This window comes from Drosophila yakuba, chromosome 3L (genome assembly GCF_016746365.2).
Source record: "Drosophila yakuba strain Tai18E2 chromosome 3L, Prin_Dyak_Tai18E2_2.1, whole genome shotgun sequence".
NCBI classification, from domain to species: domain Eukaryota; kingdom Metazoa; phylum Arthropoda; class Insecta; order Diptera; family Drosophilidae; genus Drosophila; species Drosophila yakuba.
This window is the reverse complement of record NC_052529.2, coordinates 21,853,281-21,870,431: the sequence shown is the minus strand read 5'-3', so window position 1 is coordinate 21,870,431 and position 17,151 is coordinate 21,853,281. Positions and strand designations below refer to the sequence as shown.

At 41.9% G+C, this 17,151-nt stretch overlaps 6 protein-coding genes across 6 annotated transcripts; 2 read left to right on the top strand and 4 right to left on the bottom strand.

Moving 5' to 3' along the window:
• Positions 1 to 1,172: 1,172 nt before the first annotated feature.
• Positions 1,173 to 3,971, bottom strand: LOC6535087 (ecdysone-induced protein 74EF). Its single transcript, XM_002095715.3, has one exon. The coding sequence runs from the start codon at positions 3,638 to 3,640 to the stop codon at positions 2,696 to 2,698; it is 945 nt and encodes a 314-aa protein (XP_002095751.2). The 5' UTR covers positions 3,641 to 3,971; the 3' UTR covers positions 1,173 to 2,695.
• A 3,559-nt stretch (positions 3,972 to 7,530) lies between these two features.
• LOC6535086 (putative protein TPRXL) lies at positions 7,531 to 10,067 on the bottom strand. Its single transcript, XM_002095714.4, has one exon. It carries the CDS (start codon positions 9,280 to 9,282, stop codon positions 8,344 to 8,346), a length of 939 nt encoding a protein of 312 aa, XP_002095750.1. The 5' UTR covers positions 9,283 to 10,067; the 3' UTR covers positions 7,531 to 8,343.
• Positions 10,068 to 11,239: 1,172 nt separating this feature from the next.
• LOC6535085 lies at positions 11,240 to 12,015 on the bottom strand. The gene is made up of 2 exons (XM_002095713.4): positions 11,596 to 12,015; positions 11,240 to 11,538 (listed from the first exon to the last, which is right to left on the bottom strand). Exons 1-2 carry the CDS (start codon positions 11,611 to 11,613, stop codon positions 11,281 to 11,283), a joined length of 276 nt encoding a protein of 91 aa, XP_002095749.1. The 5' UTR covers positions 11,614 to 12,015; the 3' UTR covers positions 11,240 to 11,280.
• A 1,392-nt stretch (positions 12,016 to 13,407) lies between these two features.
• Positions 13,408 to 13,911, bottom strand: LOC6535084. Its single transcript, XM_002095712.3, has 2 exons — positions 13,797 to 13,911; positions 13,408 to 13,731 (listed from the first exon to the last, which is right to left on the bottom strand). The coding sequence occupies exons 1-2, from the start codon at positions 13,803 to 13,805 to the stop codon at positions 13,489 to 13,491; spliced, it is 252 nt and encodes an 83-aa protein (XP_002095748.2). The 5' UTR covers positions 13,806 to 13,911; the 3' UTR covers positions 13,408 to 13,488.
• A 1,158-nt stretch (positions 13,912 to 15,069) lies between these two features.
• Positions 15,070 to 15,588, top strand: LOC6535082. The gene is made up of 2 exons (XM_002095710.4): positions 15,070 to 15,175; positions 15,244 to 15,588. The coding sequence occupies exons 1-2, from the start codon at positions 15,164 to 15,166 to the stop codon at positions 15,445 to 15,447; spliced, it is 216 nt and encodes a 71-aa protein (XP_002095746.1). The 5' UTR covers positions 15,070 to 15,163; the 3' UTR covers positions 15,448 to 15,588.
• Positions 15,589 to 15,702: 114 nt separating this feature from the next.
• LOC6535081 lies at positions 15,703 to 16,626 on the top strand. The gene is made up of 2 exons (XM_002095709.3): positions 15,703 to 15,711; positions 16,042 to 16,626. Exons 1-2 carry the CDS (start codon positions 15,703 to 15,705, stop codon positions 16,489 to 16,491), a joined length of 459 nt encoding a protein of 152 aa, XP_002095745.2. The 3' UTR covers positions 16,492 to 16,626.
• The last annotated feature ends 525 nt before the right edge of the window (positions 16,627 to 17,151 follow it).

The window sequence follows — 17,151 nt, the reverse complement described above, 5'->3', positions numbered from 1 at the left end:
TCCCACGATTGGTTGGGTATCTTTTTATCTCACTTTAATGCCCCCACATTTGTCGACTGTCAACGAGAATTAGGTCAAAGGATATTTTTAGCTATCCGACTAGTGGCATGCCAATTTCCGATGTGGTCTGGGCTGAGAAAATATTTAGATTTTGCCATTTTTCATCAACTTTTCGGTCACGTCACGACCACGAAGGCCTAAGTGATTGAGCGTGTGTGTGGTGTTGGCCACCCAGCAATTTGTTGTTGAGCCTTAACAAATCAGCAGAAACATGGAGTGCGTGACTGCGGCGGCCATATAGTGGTAGGAACTTCGATGGGCCATTAAATCGTCACGGCATGGTGGAAAAACAAAACCAGTTACCGCCACTTTATGCTTAAATGTTCCTGCTAATTTCATTCATTTTATTTGCCAAGCAGATGGCATTCCCAATGGGAATTCGCCATTAATACAAAATCTGTCGCTCAGCCACAAATCAATCAATGCAAAATTCAAACCCACTCCCGATTCAACCCAATGTCAAATCAAACTGTCAGTGCGATGCGGTTGGGGCTCTGGTTATTCGATATTTATTGTTCGAATCGTATTAATCAAATGCCTTCAGACATCCTCAGACTCATTATAAATTCAGCATGAATCCCCATCAAGATATCTACACAGCGTCTTGACAACCGAAAACGAGTGGTAACGGAGCAACAGAGGGATATCTTGATGGCAATTCAATCGTTGACCTACTTTCTCGGACAGAACATATTATTATTCAATGGCGACGGGTTGAGATGGCTGGCGATAGGTTCGATGCTACGGCCGTTATAGGAGATTCACCCGAGCGTTGGGACTTTCTCTTCCGCGTCAGACTCTCCTAATTGCAGCTTCCACATAATCATCATTACGTGTAAGTGCCATTGATTTGTAGCTATTTTTGGGCCACTTTTTATGGAAAAACTTTTTGAATCGTGTCATCCAGCAGATGAAGTGGAGATAAACTAACCAGTATATGGAGGTGGAAGTTTTGTTGCGCCAGAAACGATAATTATAATGGTTAAGTAGTTTAGTTGATATGGAAATGGTGATATTATGATATGAAAGATGGCCCACCTAAAATACTCAGTTGAAATTGGATTCATATTAATGGAGTTTCCCATTCTTAAATATAAATAGAAACATTTCGATTTTGGTGTAAATTATTTCACTTTTATTGAACTCTGTTTGCAGTTTGGCTATCGGCCTTTTAGATAATTACAATTCTTTGCTGCTTTTTGGCTGCTTAGGTAAATAGTTTTTTATAAGTAGATGCTTCTGTATATAATGTGTATATTAATGCTGATATTGTTCTGTATAATTCTTCAACTTTATTGCTTTGGCTTGCGATTCAATGCGTTGGCATTCATATATATAGTTAGGCCTTGGTTTGCGTTATTTAATATTTTTCTCTATAAACTGTAAATGTGTATAACTGCTAAATTAATGTATATGTTGAATACTTTTAAGTCAGTTTCGCGGCTTGTTTTGACTTGCTATATATCATCTACATCTGAACTCTACTTACTGGAGTGCTGGGTTTATTATATCTTTGCAGTGTGTTGAGTATTGTTAGCAAATTAGTGTATTACATGTATCTGAATAAAAACTCTTAATTTAAATAATTTAAGTTTCCTAGGAGAGTTTACTTTGGCTGATTCAGTTAGGATTGCGAAACATAGATAAATGCCTGACAAATTTTGATCCCATTTAACATTTAAAAAGGAAATTTACTTAAACTTATCATATATACTTCCTAAGTGTCTTGTTCTGGAGCAAATATTTATTACGTGAATTTTTTTTACTTTGTCTTTTTGATAAAGGCACGAATTGTATAAGAATTTATACAAAAAGGAAATCTATTGTGACTTTTCCAATCGATTCAATCAAAGTTATTAATTTCATCTCAATTTCGTTTTGTTCTCGTTTACAGTCTTTGGTATGAAATGATCCTGATCTAGCATCAAAGCGGTGAAGAATGTGTGTACTTGTATATTCGCTCTATATCTGACAAAATCTACGCATCTACGATTCAATTCATATTTATTAGGTGCAAAAGTTATTCAAATTGTTATAAAACTTTATCATGTAAGTTTGTAAGAAATTTACCAATTCTGATGTTTTACTAAATCGAATAAGTTGTAATGGACTTGGAGAGGAAGTTTTTTGTGATAGGGTTGGGAAAGGGTTACGATTGTTGTATCACAGATTTTGAAATAAATTTCAGGGAACGTGGGAAATGGGGGAAATCCTGGGAAGGTGATGTTTAAAGTATATAGTATTTTTTTAACCACCTGAATTACAAATGATTGCCTTCTCTTTAAGATTTTGCTGACTTACCTAAAGGGTTTGATGGATCATATTTTATTTAAATAATACTATAAATATTTTGGAAAAAACTAATAACTTTGGTAAACTATGATTGGTATGCAATGATCGTGGTTTCTTGCAGCTTTTTAAACATTATTGTAATTAAAATGTATCAAGAAGAAATAAAAAGCTAATTTTTTTTAAATTTAAAATGTTTGTGCAAAATATATTACTGAACATTTAAAAAAACAAAGAACAGGGGATACTGATCATGATTGTTTAACTAGCTGATTCCTGATACTGCTTACGGCATTTTTATCCTGCCTATACTGTTCTGGATGATTTACCATTGATCGTGGAATCCTTAACGCCTGGCGTACTGACAGCAAACGGAGCTGCGCGGCACTCGCTGCGTTGGCAGACCTGACATGCCTTTGAGATATGTGTAGGAGACGGGCTGCCGCAGGATCCTTTGCGGTGGCGGCTTCACCTTGTTTTTGGACGCTGAACCGCAGCACGATGATGACGACCTGCCGCTTGGTTGTTTTTGTTGTTGCTGTTGCTGCCTGTGCAGCTCGACATTTGAGGCGGATTTGAGAGCCGACTTCAAAGGCAAGGCAGCTGCGGGCTGTGCGCCGGCTGGGGGAAGATGTGGAGGAGGAGGGGAGGGACCGCTGCAGGACAGCGAACGGGAGGTTAGCGAAAGGCTCTCAAAGGCGCGACGCAGCGAGGATGTGGAGCGCCGATGGAGACGCGAGAAACTGGACCGGCTAATCGGCTTCCGCTTTGATTGCTGCGCCTGTTGTTGCTGCAAGTGATGCTGCTGCATTTGCTCCTGCTGCTCCTCGATGTCCAATGTGCTGCTCGTTTCGCTGGAGGCGCACGACATGGACATCAGCTCCAGACGCGACTGGTGAGCGTTGAGGCCACGCCCCGAGGAGCACGAGTCGGTCGATGAACTGTGCGCGTCCTCCTCCTGGAGAGTGACCCCGGCTACTCCACCTCCGCTTCCGCCTGCACTGCTCCTTGATGTTGCAACGCTGGCTGCGTCATCCGAGTGAACTAGGTCATCCTGCGACCTCAGGCCGAAGCGGCGGCTCAGCTGCCGAAAGAAGCCCAGATTGCGTTCGTAGCGCGGTGTTGGCGAAACGCTGAGACTGCCGCCCGGCGATGGAGTGCCAGCGGTGTTGTTGTAGCCCACATCCAGTTTGTTGTTGTTGTTGTTCAGGCTGCCATTACTGGCTGTTCTGTGTTGTTGTTGCAGTTCCTGCTGCTGCTCATCGGCGAAGCAGACATGAGGAGTACCCATCTTTTCTGCTGGGACAAAATCCTAGCTCATCCAACAGCCACGCAGGGGTATGAGTAATTTTCTTATTATCAGGCAGCTGCCAACCGTGCTTAATTTTCTTATTCAGCTGTGTCCTATCTTGCCTTCGTTGTCTACCGTGCGTATGCGTAATTTCAATAATGCGTATTCGTAATTTCCTTTATTTTGGAAAACTGCAAATGACTGCACTTCCGCTTCCGGTGCAAATACTCTCCGATTCCTTTGTTATCACTACCGGTGTCTTTGTCCACTGTTTACCTTTGCCTTTTTCCAGCGAGAGCGAGAGAGAACCGACTGGGCACGTTGTCCTGCCGCTTGTGAGTCGGCAAATCGTAAGCCGCTGCCTTTTATAGCCTCGCCCGGCACTCTGCACAGAGTCCTTAGAGAGAGCGAAAGTGCTGAGAGGAGACATATTTTGCGGCAGAGAGGAGCAGAGTTTCTGCAAGGACCCCCAACTACCCGTGCTTCTTGCCGCATCCTTTGTTCCTGCATTGTTGCCTAATAATAAAACGGGAAGCGACTTCTGTTTACCGCCGTTGGTTTGTTTGGTTTCTTGTTTGCACTGCCCCAGGAGCCTGCGACGCTGGCCGCCAGGTGGAGTCATTGCACGCAGTCGAGGTGTGCTTCAACGACTTATGGATTGTCAGATACCTGGCATCATGAGGTGTAGGATATAAGATAAAGGTATAGTGCACCTAAGGGGTAAAATAGTTTTGAAGGCCGAAACTCGATAGTTTTTTGTGGATAGTTTAAGACTTAAAAGTAAGAGACTAGCGCTTATAGTCGATCGCCAATTTTGAATGATAGTAATTTATTTAATAAGATTATTAATCCAGCTCTGACCAAAATGGTATTTTTTTAAATAATTTTTTGTATGTTAACTTATTAATATCATTCCAGAGTTTGGTTTATTTTCTGCGTGAATGAATAAAGTTAAAATAAATGATTTGTCTCCACTTTTTAAGCTAGATTTCACAACTAGTTGAAAAGAGTATTTTCGTGCAAAACGTAAACAATTTTTTGTTTATTTTGAATTCTCTTTGATCTGGGATTACAAGTAATCTTTTTTATTAAGATTATATTTTAAGTCATCATAAGGCATCTAATATTCGAGACAGAACTTCTGGGAATTCCGGGCAGTGGTTATTCCCCCTTTAATTGTTTTATTTTCTCTCCCCACAGAGCCATCAATTATTAATCAGCTAGACGTTTTCATTTCACTTTGTTCCGTTTGACTTTCCCGGTTGATTCAATTGGCCATTGTCGAAAATAGCACGAAGGGCTCGTTGATGCATATTTCTGTGAGGCGAGCGCCTGATTTGCCTAAAAATAACCTTGAAGACTAATGTTTTCAAGGACTCTAAGAGGTGCTTCTTAAGGAACCAAGAGGCTCTTGGGCGAAGCAATAATTTATCAAAATTTTACCGCACCTATGTTGGGGCTCGAAAATAGACTCGGCCCATTTGGTCCCTTGTGTTGTTGGTTTTTATTTAATTGCGCCCAAAATTGATTTTAATGCGCTATAAATAAAGTCGAATGCCAATTTTGGGTGAACGCGTTTTAAGACAGGCTAAGACGACGGCGGCTTAATGAAGTCCTTTGTTTTGACTTTTAGATAATAAAATGGGAGGACACGAAAGTTCAAAGACAGGGGAGGGTGGTAAGTGCTAGGAATCAGGAGGTGTCGACAGCGACAAGATTTACCCATGCCGCGATAGAAAATCCATGAACATCTAATTAGAGGCGCAATTGTTGACACCCACTGACGTCAGAGCGACCAGCGCTTTTGTTTTGGACGAAATGACACAACTCGGAACTCAATTTGGCCAGTGGGATGCGATGGGTCAAAAGCTGGAAATCCGTTGTCGCCGACTTGTTTAGCTCCTGTCGCTCCCATTTAACAACGCATTTACTCATTTCGACCTAATCAAGTTAGTCAACAGATTAGTGAATAAGCCTAGCAGTTTGGCTGTTAATGCTGATCAAATACATAGATATACTTTATATAGTTGCATATGTCTCCTTTACTGTGTTGCAAATACTTTAGGAATTTTTTAAATTTAGTTTTAACATTAATCTGAAATGGTTTAAAGGACTTGAAATAAAAGGATAAAATTTTAATGCGATTTATCAATTCGAGAGAGAGCGTTATAGTCTAGTTCCCCGATTAGTCAGCTAGTGAAATTGCGAACGATAAATCTCGACATTTTTCTGGCATTTCGAAATTGGACAAAAAACAAGAGAGAACGCCATAGTCGAGTTCCCCGACTATCTGATACCCGCTACTCAGCTGGTGGAAGTGCGAAGGAGAGTCTTAAACACTGTCAGTTTTTGGCAATTTGTGTGCGTTAGGGTGGGCGTGGCAAAAAGTTTTTTTGCAAATCGATAGAAATTTACAAGACTAATACAAAAATAAAAAAAACTATCAAAACATTTTTCAAAAGTGTGGGCGTGGCAGCTTTGGGCGGTTTGTGGGCGTTAGAGTGGGCGTGGCAACATGAATTGACAAACTTTCGCTGCTTCTATGTCTTGGGAGTCTGTATGCTAAATCTCAACTTTCTAGCTTTTGTTCCTGAGATCTCGACGTTCATACGGACAGACAGACGGACGGAAGGACGGACAGACGGACATGGCCAGATCGACTCGGCTATCGATCCTGATCAAGAATATATATACTTTATATGGTCGGAAACGCTTCCTTCTGCCTGTTACATACTTTTCAACGAATCTAGTATACCCTCCTCTTCTACGAGTAACGGGTATAATAATAATCAAAAAATCATTAATAATTAAAAAGTATTCAAAAGTTGGGCGGTTTATAGTCGTTAGAAGGAAGGTGCTCAAAGTGTTTTTAGAATACCTATAAATGTTGGCAAGGCAAACAATAGAATCCAAAATATTCAAAACACTAAACAAAAATGTGAAAAAATATTAAAAACATTTTTAAAAACAAATGAATTAAGCCAAACTTCATTGGTTTGCTGAACAGATTTTTGAGAACTGAAGCAAGTTAAATTTGCCTCAGTCCGTTTTTTCTTGGAATTATATACCAGAAGCAGATCCCAAACGAAATGCATTTTGAATTCCTGGAAGGTATTTATCAAAAAACAGTTTTCTCTCGAATGAATAACAAACCATCTAGGCATCTAAAAACTCATTTCCGAACTGCGTCATAAAACTATCCAAGACTAAGCAATTTGTCTCCCTTTGTTGGCAGAATTTCGGGCTAAAGGCTTTTGTTTGTTTGCAGATAAATCATTCATTTTAATTTGATTTTTTAGGACAAACTGTGCCAAGGATATCTAACCCTTTGGCCTGGGACTTGTTTTCTATGGGTTTGCTATCATAAGAAAGGGTTCACAGAGACAATGACCTCGAAATGATTACATCGGGGTTGGGCAGGGGCATGGGCACGGACATGGACCACCCGGTGTCCTCGGCATGTAGAGCCTTAATAATTGAGGTGTCATCAAATTTTAAACGCTTTCGTTTGTCACGCCCGCCAAGTGCAGCGGTGTCGATTAACGTCACACAGGGATATGATATGCGCCAGTCAAAACTATAAGGTCGAGTCCTTCGGCGACTTGATTTTGAGGACTTTGCCTACATCATCGCGGCAGCAGCACAGGCTCTCTGTTCCCTGGGAACAGTGCTCCGCAGACTGTAACCCAAACAAAAGGAGGCCACGTGCAGGACGAGCGCTCTGCCGCCCTATCGCTGAATGCGCTCTCTTTTTGGGCACGAGCTTTGGCCTACGTTAACGGTGGCCTTAAGCTTTCGCTAAAACCGTTACGAATCGAAGTTCCTTTTGCAACGCAGCTCGGTTCATTCGCTTGGTGCTCCCTTCACCTTGAATGCAGTGAAAATGGCGCTTTTTTTTATTTTCTTGTATATTTTATTTTATTGACAGCTAGACTTAATTGTTAGGTTCGATTAGGATCTAAAAATATATAGTCTCTAAACATTTTGCTAAGTTTTCATTATCATCTACCGTACCATATACATTTTATCATGATATTTCCGCATTATTTATAATAATTGGTTTTGTTTTACAAAAAGTTTCGATTTTTTGGAATGTGAATTATTGTAAAATGTTCCTTTATTAATGTGATCTTAAAGAATTTGGTTTCCGTTTTTTTGCCGTTGTATAAATTCGTAAAGTTTTGTTTTGGTTTTAATAGTCGTCGAAATTAGTGCAAAATATATGTTAAACTAGATCAAAAGTGCAAAAAACGTTTGTTTTTTAAATTAAACTATTTGTTTCAACTAAGGTGTTCCGAAAATGTAATTTCTAGAGCTATTCTCGAAAGATATGTGAAAGGCTTCTAAATAACATTTGGTTTTTCATTAAGCTAAATTGAATTTATATTCCTTTGTAAACTGAAAGTCCCTAAATAATCCGAAGACAATTAGATCGTCTAAGGAGTATATCGTAGCACATAGATAGTTTTTGATTTTCCGGGCTTGGCTTTAGGTACACTTCTCGGGCTTGCGATCTCAGCTTGGACACATTTATAAAATATGCTGCATCCTGTCGTGAGCCTCTATCTTCCCTCTACATCCCTACACAAATCTCTGGATTTCAGGCACTACTCGTACATCACTAAAAAATTCCTAAGTATATTGTTCAAGACCCCCAACCAGCTTGCAGCTCTCTATCCCATTTGTTTGATGTCCCAGGTGTTTTAGTACATGTGCTGCAGGGTGTACGGATAGCAGACCGCATAGCTGGGCACTCGGGAATACAGTCCCGACATGCCCTTCATGTAAACGTACTGGACTGGCGGGCGCAGGATGCTCTGCTGCTTCTTGTCCTGCTTCTTGGCGGCCGGAGCACCGGAGGATTTGGAGCTGGAGCTGCTGCTGCTGCTGTTGTTTGAGTTGTTCGGCGACAGGGATTTCTTGGGCTGACGCAGTGGAGTACTGCTGCAGGACAACGAGCGCATCGATGCATTTCCCGTCGGACTAGAGAAGTGATGCAGGATGCGGCTCACCGAGGAGGAGATGGAAATCCGGCTGAGGTGCAGTCCCGGTGACTTGGCGGACGCGGCGGATGAGGATCGGGGCTTGTTGTTCTCGTTCTCGTCGTGGCGCAGCTCCACCTCATCCTCCGCCTCGTTGCTGCTGCCCTCCTCGCTGGTGTCCTCCTCGAAGTGCAGCTGCGGATGCAGTTGCTCCATGGCACTGCCGGGTCTGTAGACAGCCTCCACATAGATGTGTCCCTGCTGATCGTAGTAATCCAGGCCGGGCGAGTATCTGGAGCAGGCCGATCCGCTCGAGGTCCGGGATGTGTGCTCCAGGTCCAGGGAGGAACCATTGATAGGGCACTCGTGGCTGCCACGCTCGTAGCTCAAACTGAAGGAATCCGTGGAGCTGCTCCTAATGTCGTCCTGGCTGCTGTAGACCGTCTCGTTCTGTTGGTTCTGGTGGTGAAAGTGTCTGCCCAGGTGCCGGCTGAGCAACTGCAGCAAACTCCTGGAACGGGAAAGTTTCTTGGGCCCATTCCTCGGGTGACGATGCAGCTTCTCCTTCTGCTGCTGCTTGCCGAGATCCATGGAGGAACTGGCCGCTGAACTGCCACTGGAGCTCGATTTGGAGCCATTGTTAGGTGACAGAGTATCCATGGCGTGAGTTTGTATTTTTGCTTAATTTATCAAATATAGTTTAGTTCACTTTTTGGCACTGGCACAGTAATTCAGTTCGTGTTCTGGCTTTCAGTTTTATTGGCTCTCCAAGGGAACTTGTTCCGGGATAACGCGAACAGTTGATGTCTCGGCGAAGACTACCAGTGGCAGGCGTTTGGCACCCGCTTTTATACAGCTCCTCAATGCCGCGACAGCTTCGCATCCTAACCTTCGCCCCCACGAGGACACTTTCCGTCGCTCGGCTACAGCTTCGGGATCCCAATGTGGGTTCGCCTGCCATACTGACACACACCCGTCGGAAATCAGTGCCCTGTGTGCCGTCGAGAAGGACACTACATTACACTACAACACTCGAGGACTCCTTTTCGAAGCGCAACGAGTCGAGGCGAATACCTGTTGCTTGCCGTGTGGTTTTCCACTCAACGTGACTGCTGATGCTTCCCCTTTTAACCGGGCTAACAAAGCCAGCTAACAACACTTTGGGCGTCGCTGGTTGCACTTTTGAGTTTTTAGCATTGTTGTGCGTGATTGGGAACGTGATCCGTGCACGTCATTCATCCGAGCGACTAGGTTCTTGATTAACACTTCCAGAAATTTTTAAGGAACTAGGAAAGGCAGGTGCGAAAGGCAATTTTGGGAGCCAAAGTTAATGTTCGCGCTAGTCGATTTTTCTACAGAACTAGCATCAGAAGGAAAGGAAAATAATCGATTTGGCTAAAACTTAGATAGAAATTTACAAAATTGTTTAACATAAAATTTAACAATTCTTGCAAGCTTACTATGACGTTTAACAAGGACCTATTAGCTCGGATAATGAAAGTAAGCATCATTTAAAGCGTTTTATTCCATATATAAATATATCTAAATCTCTCAAAGTAAAATTAAAGAGGGTAAAATAAAGATTCAATCATTTCATTACTAGGCAAAATGATTTACATCTGATATTTTATGAGGCCTTTGTTTTAAACAAAAATAAGAAATATAGCTTACAAAGGTAAGTAATCAAGTAGAGCTAGGTCAGAATTCATCAACCTATATATTATCAGCCAAAAAATTCCCAAATTCCAATTTTCAAAATCATTCCAAATTAAATTACAGCAATATATACTCCCCAATTTTGTGCAGTGTGGATCGCAACGTCTTTACACGAACAAGTAAGGCGCACACTTTAATAGTTGCTTAGGCCAAGAAATGGCTAAAACTGGCACATGCTCAACGTGCAGGTGTCTTGCCTGAACCTTTAACCCATGTGTTTGCAAATCACGAGTCGTCAAGAAATTGAAAGGATGGAGTGAAAGCCAGAGAGTGATTCCCTTAATCCCCGATGGTTTCTGCAATTATGTGCTCCTCCCAACCCAACAGGTTGCAGCTGCAGAAGACTCAAGCTGCGCCTGCACGTTTTGCAAACGCATTTCGGTTATGCAGGGCCCCCTGAAGATACAACATCTATAAATAATTGATACACCGCCGAGGACATTAGCATAATCGGCGGTTCGAAAAGGTCGAATCTTAAAATACCCTAGTAGTCCGAGTAGTGCAGCCAATAGCTCGACAAGCTTTCAATAAACTACTCATTGTCATTTCTTAATACTAGACTAAATCTATAATTTAAAAGGTATTAAAGGGATAATTTGGAACATGTTTTGGCCTTGAACATTTTACTTTAGTTCCTTTCGTTAGTTCTGCGTTGCATCATCTACCATAAATTAAGATACCCACATAAAGCTTACTTCGAGTGCTCCCTGGGAACCAATCGAAGGGTTTTGTGACAGGAAATCGAAAATCCAGAAAATTAAGTCAGTGGGACACCAGAGTCCCCGGGGATATGGCACGTACTCAAAGCCCACCTCCCACTATATACATTCTTATATTCAAGAAATATATATATAAGCTCAGCAGTGCGTGCGAGGAAAATAGTGAAAAGTCTTTTGTGTGTTTGCGCATCTATTTGCCGTGGCTTTTGGCTTTTATACGGAATCAGAGCAGGAACGACGATAGCGATAGGGCGCCGATTCCGAGATCGAGGGCGCCATAGCGATTGGCATACGGATAGGGGTATCCGTACGGTCCCGGGCTGTTGTGGTAGTTGTTGTAGTAGCCACCTGCCGGGTACGGTTCTCCGTAGTAGTAGGGTCCTGGCTGGGGGCCCAGGTAAGGCTGCTGGTAGCTGACGCCGAAGGAGACCAGCGGCTTGGCCTTGATGCAGGTGGTGGCCACCACCAGGAGCACTGCTAGCTGCAACGGGGGCAGGTGAGAGGAGCTGGTACTTTGCCGACGGAATTGGCTACCTACCCAGAGATAATTGCGCATTTTCTGTTCAAACTGCCAACTTCGCCAACGTCCAGAGTCGTTCTCACTTTGAGCTCCTTTTTGCGCTCCCAAAGACCTTTTATATCCAAGGTTGGGGTCCTGGGATGCAAAGCCTGTTTTACGTTGGGTAAACAACTTGACGGGGGCCCACTTCTACAGCCCGTTCTAAATTCTGGTCGCCCTTTTGTCAGCTGCACTCCGAAAAACGTTTCAAGTTTAAAGAAACATTTAAAGAGTAAATTTAAACTTCATACACTATTTAAAATATATACTTCTTTAAATCCAGTTTTACGGTAAAACAATATTTTTGTCTACTACAAAAAGTATTAAAAGCAAGTCATAAGCTTCTACCACATTTTAACTAAACATATACTTCGTTGTTAAATATATTCACCAGAATTAAACAGTATTAATCATGTTCAAGTGTACTTATTTTGCTAAGCTATGTAAGATTGTTGTTCGCATATATTTGCCTGCCTAGTCGAGCCTGCGATTTCTTTAGCCATTAATTGGACATTGCAACAGCCTTGAACTTCCCCATGGACCGAATCGGATGCCAATGCAGATGATGCTGACGGTGGAGCTCCTGCTCCCCTGGAAAGCAACAGGTTTTCCACAGAGATGATGGGCTCAGGTAAGCTGATACGGATGCCACCATCCCGCGCCATTCCACCCTATCAGATGTATCTGCTGGCCAGAGCAGCAGCTTCTAATTAGCTTTGCATAATTAACGTGAACTCAATCTGGTTTCGTAATCATCAATCATGAGTTTTTATGGCCGGTTGAGTACTGTATACTTTTTTTAACGATCAATCAATTATTTGCAATAATTGTACTCGGTGGAAATTAAAGCACGCTTTTTTTCACAAAAAGTAAGTAATAAAAGTAAGTAAATAAAAGATGTTTGCTTCAATTCCATTATTTTATTTATAAACTGATTATTCAGTGCTATTTTTATTAGGTTATTATCTTTATACTAATAAAGTTTTTATTAGTTGGTAAATCAAGTGAAATCAGTACTTTAAAAAAAATGCATAAATAGTTATTTAATTTAGCTTGTTAAGTGAAGGTAAAGTAATAAGCAGGTGAAAATGATTAAGATTTTATCCAAAATACATCAACTTAGAACCCAATAACTTTGGTCGAATAATGCAATCATTGATATGAACGATCTTCTTAAAAGTAGTTATTCGAATTGAACTCATTGTTATTCATTTATATTAGGTAGCCAAGGGGATTATGTTTTGTTTCAAGGACATCGACGTATTAATAAGCCCGATTAAGAGGTCATTACTAGCCCTACTGAGTATCAATGGCCATCCAGCAATCTGCGCATTTGCGTGTATTCCATGGGTGGATGCCATGTGACAGCCTCGGGTCACGTTCCGAAGTGATTCCTCTCGGGATCGACGTGCCACACGCCAAAGGGCAAACATCGGGGGAGCAGCCTGTGGGAGTCACATTGCACCTTGCGGTGGATTCTACGGCTTCTTTTTGCAACGGTGACGTTGGCCGTGCGACATGAGTCTTGATTTTTTTTCACTTTTGTGATTTTATTAAATTTAGACACGCCTCCAGGAGCATAGGTGCACAACTGTATGTGAGGACAGCGATTCGGGAGAGGTTATTCGATATAGCCATTGTTGTAAGGGGCTTTATAATTGAACAATTGCAGGCCGAGTTCAACAGACAGCGGGTAAGCCAGGTAACTTGGTTTTGGGGGAAGTAGTAAAGTTGTTTTCTCAGACAGCTCAACACAATGGGGCTTAGCATCTGGAGCTAAACACCTTCGAGGAGGAGCGGTAGAACTTTATTCAAATTTCACTTGGTTACAATTAACTTGAAGGTTTATTGCTCCCCGCCAGCTAGTAGATGTTAGTAGATGTACTCATAGGTCAGGGGCTTGTAGTCGCTGCGATATTGTTGCTGGAAGGAGTTCGGGGTCTCCACGCTGTGGTAAAGGTGCGATTCGGCGGCTGCCGGGGCAATCAAACGGGAATAGGCCAAAGGCAGGACGGCCGAGGTCCTGGCAAAAGTACTGGGGTAGTACCCATAGCTAGGGGTATAGTAATACATTTCGTGGCCTAAAGCCAGGGCAAGCAAACAGGCAAAGATCAGCTGTTAGATAAAAGCTTTTGGTTAAATATATGTAAGTGGAGTACAGAGGAGTTTCCCGATCTCACCAGCTTCATATTCTCTCGTTGCAGTTCCTTGAAGATCACCTATCCAACTGAATAGCCTTTCCTCGCTACTCCAGGCTTTTATAGCTCCCACTTGGAATCAGACCTTCACTTTGGCTGGTGGCCAAGGGCAAAGGCATTTGCCCAGCAGGCGGCAAATGAAAGAAGCCCTTAACTCACTTTGAATGGGCCAGTTGCAATTGCAATTGCCAGCGGAACTCGTTCCCTGCCACTCAGAATCCAGATGCGAATCGGATGGTCGTGAGTCCGCTGACAAGGCAGCAAAACCGCAATTCCTCTTGGGTTGTAGAACTGCGGAGAAGTCTAGTTGCCTCCTTCCCATTGGGACCAAAACGCTCTCCTCGCCAAGTGCTTGATTATTTCGATAGAATGCGCCAGAAAATACATTAACTATATTGTCAAATTGTTTGATTTGGATCGATTCTTAAAGATATTCTATATATTCATAGTTGATCAGATTATGATTTGGGTGGTATACTCAAAACTAATTTTAGAAAATCTTTTATTACATATAGTGTTTTGATAGTAAACAAGATGTTATCCAAAACCTAAAATTAACTGATACTTCAAATAAGCAAAAGATCTTAGAAGGATTTCTGTTTAGAGCACTTACGTAAAATTATCATCAATCAACTGGGACATCTCCTTTAAGTGTATTTATGTTCTATTTTTTTTTTGCCAAGGCGCAAGTGTAGACATTTCTTGACGTTTGTTTACTTCCATCGATCTTGTTCTTGGCCCCAAAATAAACAATTAAGTGCGTCCTGGATTGAGACGCACTTCCGGTGTTTTCCCACCTTCAATCGGGAGGCTTTCAAGGTCAGTGGTGAGCTGTGGGTGGTGCAGAAAAGTGGCCAAGTTTTCTTTTGTCTTCGAATCAATGAAAACAAACTCCCACGCCGAAATCAATTAAGTGAGTTTATTGTTCGAACTGTGTAATTCTGCCAAATATTTTCAGTTTTCTGTGGGTTGTTGATTTGTTATTTGCCTAAAAATTGCGCAGTTTCCGCACATTACTTTGTGCTTTTGCGGTGCGTATATAATGGTATCAGCATCGCATTAGTGATGCAATTTTTGGTGGGTGGGCCACTGCAGCCAGTCACTCACCTGAGCTCGCGAACTGGGAAATCTGAGCACTCCGCGTCCGCTAAGATTTCAAAGAGACTCGTGGGGTTTTGTATATCGGACCAAGGTCGAGCGATTGCTGGGGCTTCTTGGCTTTTGAGCTGCGTTATAAAAACCGGCATCGCACTCAACCAGCCATCAAACCATCTTTTGGCAGCTTCTCAACGAGTTCCACTTTGAGTTTTGCGTTCCAGAAGTTCTTCAGCAATCAAAACCGCTTCAAAATGTTCAAGCTGGTAAGGATATTCTGGCCTCCCGCCGTATAAAAGAAGTTAATTAAGTGAGCAACTCATCCCGCCTCCAGTTCGTATTCCTCACCTTCTGTCTGGCTTTGAGTTGTGCCGCTCCAGGTTTCCTGCACTCCTCGCCCATCCTGACCAGCTCCTACCACAGTCTGCCCTCGGTGCGCGTGGTCCAGCCCATTTGGACCACCTCGCACAGCGTTGTGCATCCCATCAGCTACGGGGGATACGGCCATGGCCGTGGACTTGGATATGGCTGGATCTAGGAGGAGCCATCTCACAATTAGGCGTCCTCAAGGTTTGGCCGCCAGAGCACCTGTCGCCCGAAGCTCAACTCGAGTTCCCCGTTGTTTAGCCACCTCTTTGACGGACATGCCTCTAATAAAGTTCTGAATTTGGTCTGAAAATTATGTGTCATAACATCTTCCTTGTGGAGGAGGGGTACACTCAATCCTTTGGGGTATTTAAGCCATCGTTGTTGTCTTACTTTGGCTTAGTTATCGTTCAGATTCAGAAGGGACATGTTGCCTGTAAGTACACTTACAGAAAGTGAGGGTATTACCATTATTAAAACTCAAAGCTATATCTCGCATGAATTTCACATTTGTTTTATACAACACAAATTATTATTCGTTGCTAAAACTATTAGACTATAAATAAAATTAAATTAATTATTAAAAAGCCTAATTACAGAAAAACGTCAAACATTTGCCAGTTTTAGGCTTATATATTTCTTAAAAATCTTTAAAAATGGAGTTGTAAAACAAATACACAATAATTTTATAATAATATAGTATAGTTCAGATACTTTAATTTGTATCCTCTACATATCCATACTGAAACTACGATTTCTTCGACAGTTCATCTTGATTTGTGGCGTTTTAATCAACACGGTTTGGTGTCAACCAATATATTTCGTCATGCCAACTCAAACAGCCCGCAGCTTTGACTCAGCAGAGGATACTTTCTACCAGGAACCAGAAATTGAAGGGATTCAGTTCATTGAAGACCCCGCCAAGCTATTCCAACCCAATGATTTCTTTCGAGAAGTAAACAAATTTGTTATCGGCGTCCAAGAATTCCTGCAGAATCCGCCGACTTCCCTGTACAGTGCATTCAACCAACTGCAGAGCAATGCCAAAAAGAACCATCAGAAACACCAGAAGCCCGTGAAAAATAAAGTGGTTCTTGACCCCTTCGGTAACATTTCATTCACCCTGGGCTGGTCAGCCAACCTGGGAGTGTTCAATAGCATCAGTTTCAGCAAGAGTCGGAGTCTGGTTAAACACAATAGCTGGACTAAGGGTTAACACACCGCTTGACTGAATCAATAGCCAGCTAGTAACATACTTCTGGGCTGGGCCATGGCAGTACAATTTGAATTAAACCAAATTTTATATAACACACAATAAATGCAAGCTCATTGTTCGAGTTGGTTCTGTTTGGATCTGTTTTTGATTTGTCGCAGATTACGTATACGCCACGGTGTCTAATTTTAAATGCCGCACGTTGCATTGTCTAAGCGTAGAGTGTTCTACCCGAAACGAAATGGCTGCACGCCGTTCAACATGTGTGTATTCCAAGGATAATTACCTGTAATTATTAATAGTTTCGCTCCTGTTCATGACACTCGGCTCCTTTGTCCACCTGGAATTTAGATGTAAGTGGTTCATTTATCTTCGCTCCACTGATTATGCGACTGTTCCTAGAAGCTGTAGATGTGCTCGTTATTAGAGACGAGTATCAGCTGTTTTCATTTAATTTTATATAAAGAAGTTCTTAGATTTTATAAACGTACTCTTTTAATGAAAATTTATCTTTTTAGTTTTTATTTCATATTCTAGCTTTATGCACCAATATATGTAGTCTCCTTTGAATAAAATACTACCTTTAAAATAATTAAAATAAAAAATTTTTTAGAAATAGTTTCACAATTTTTTACACATTCACTGAAATAATGATATACATTT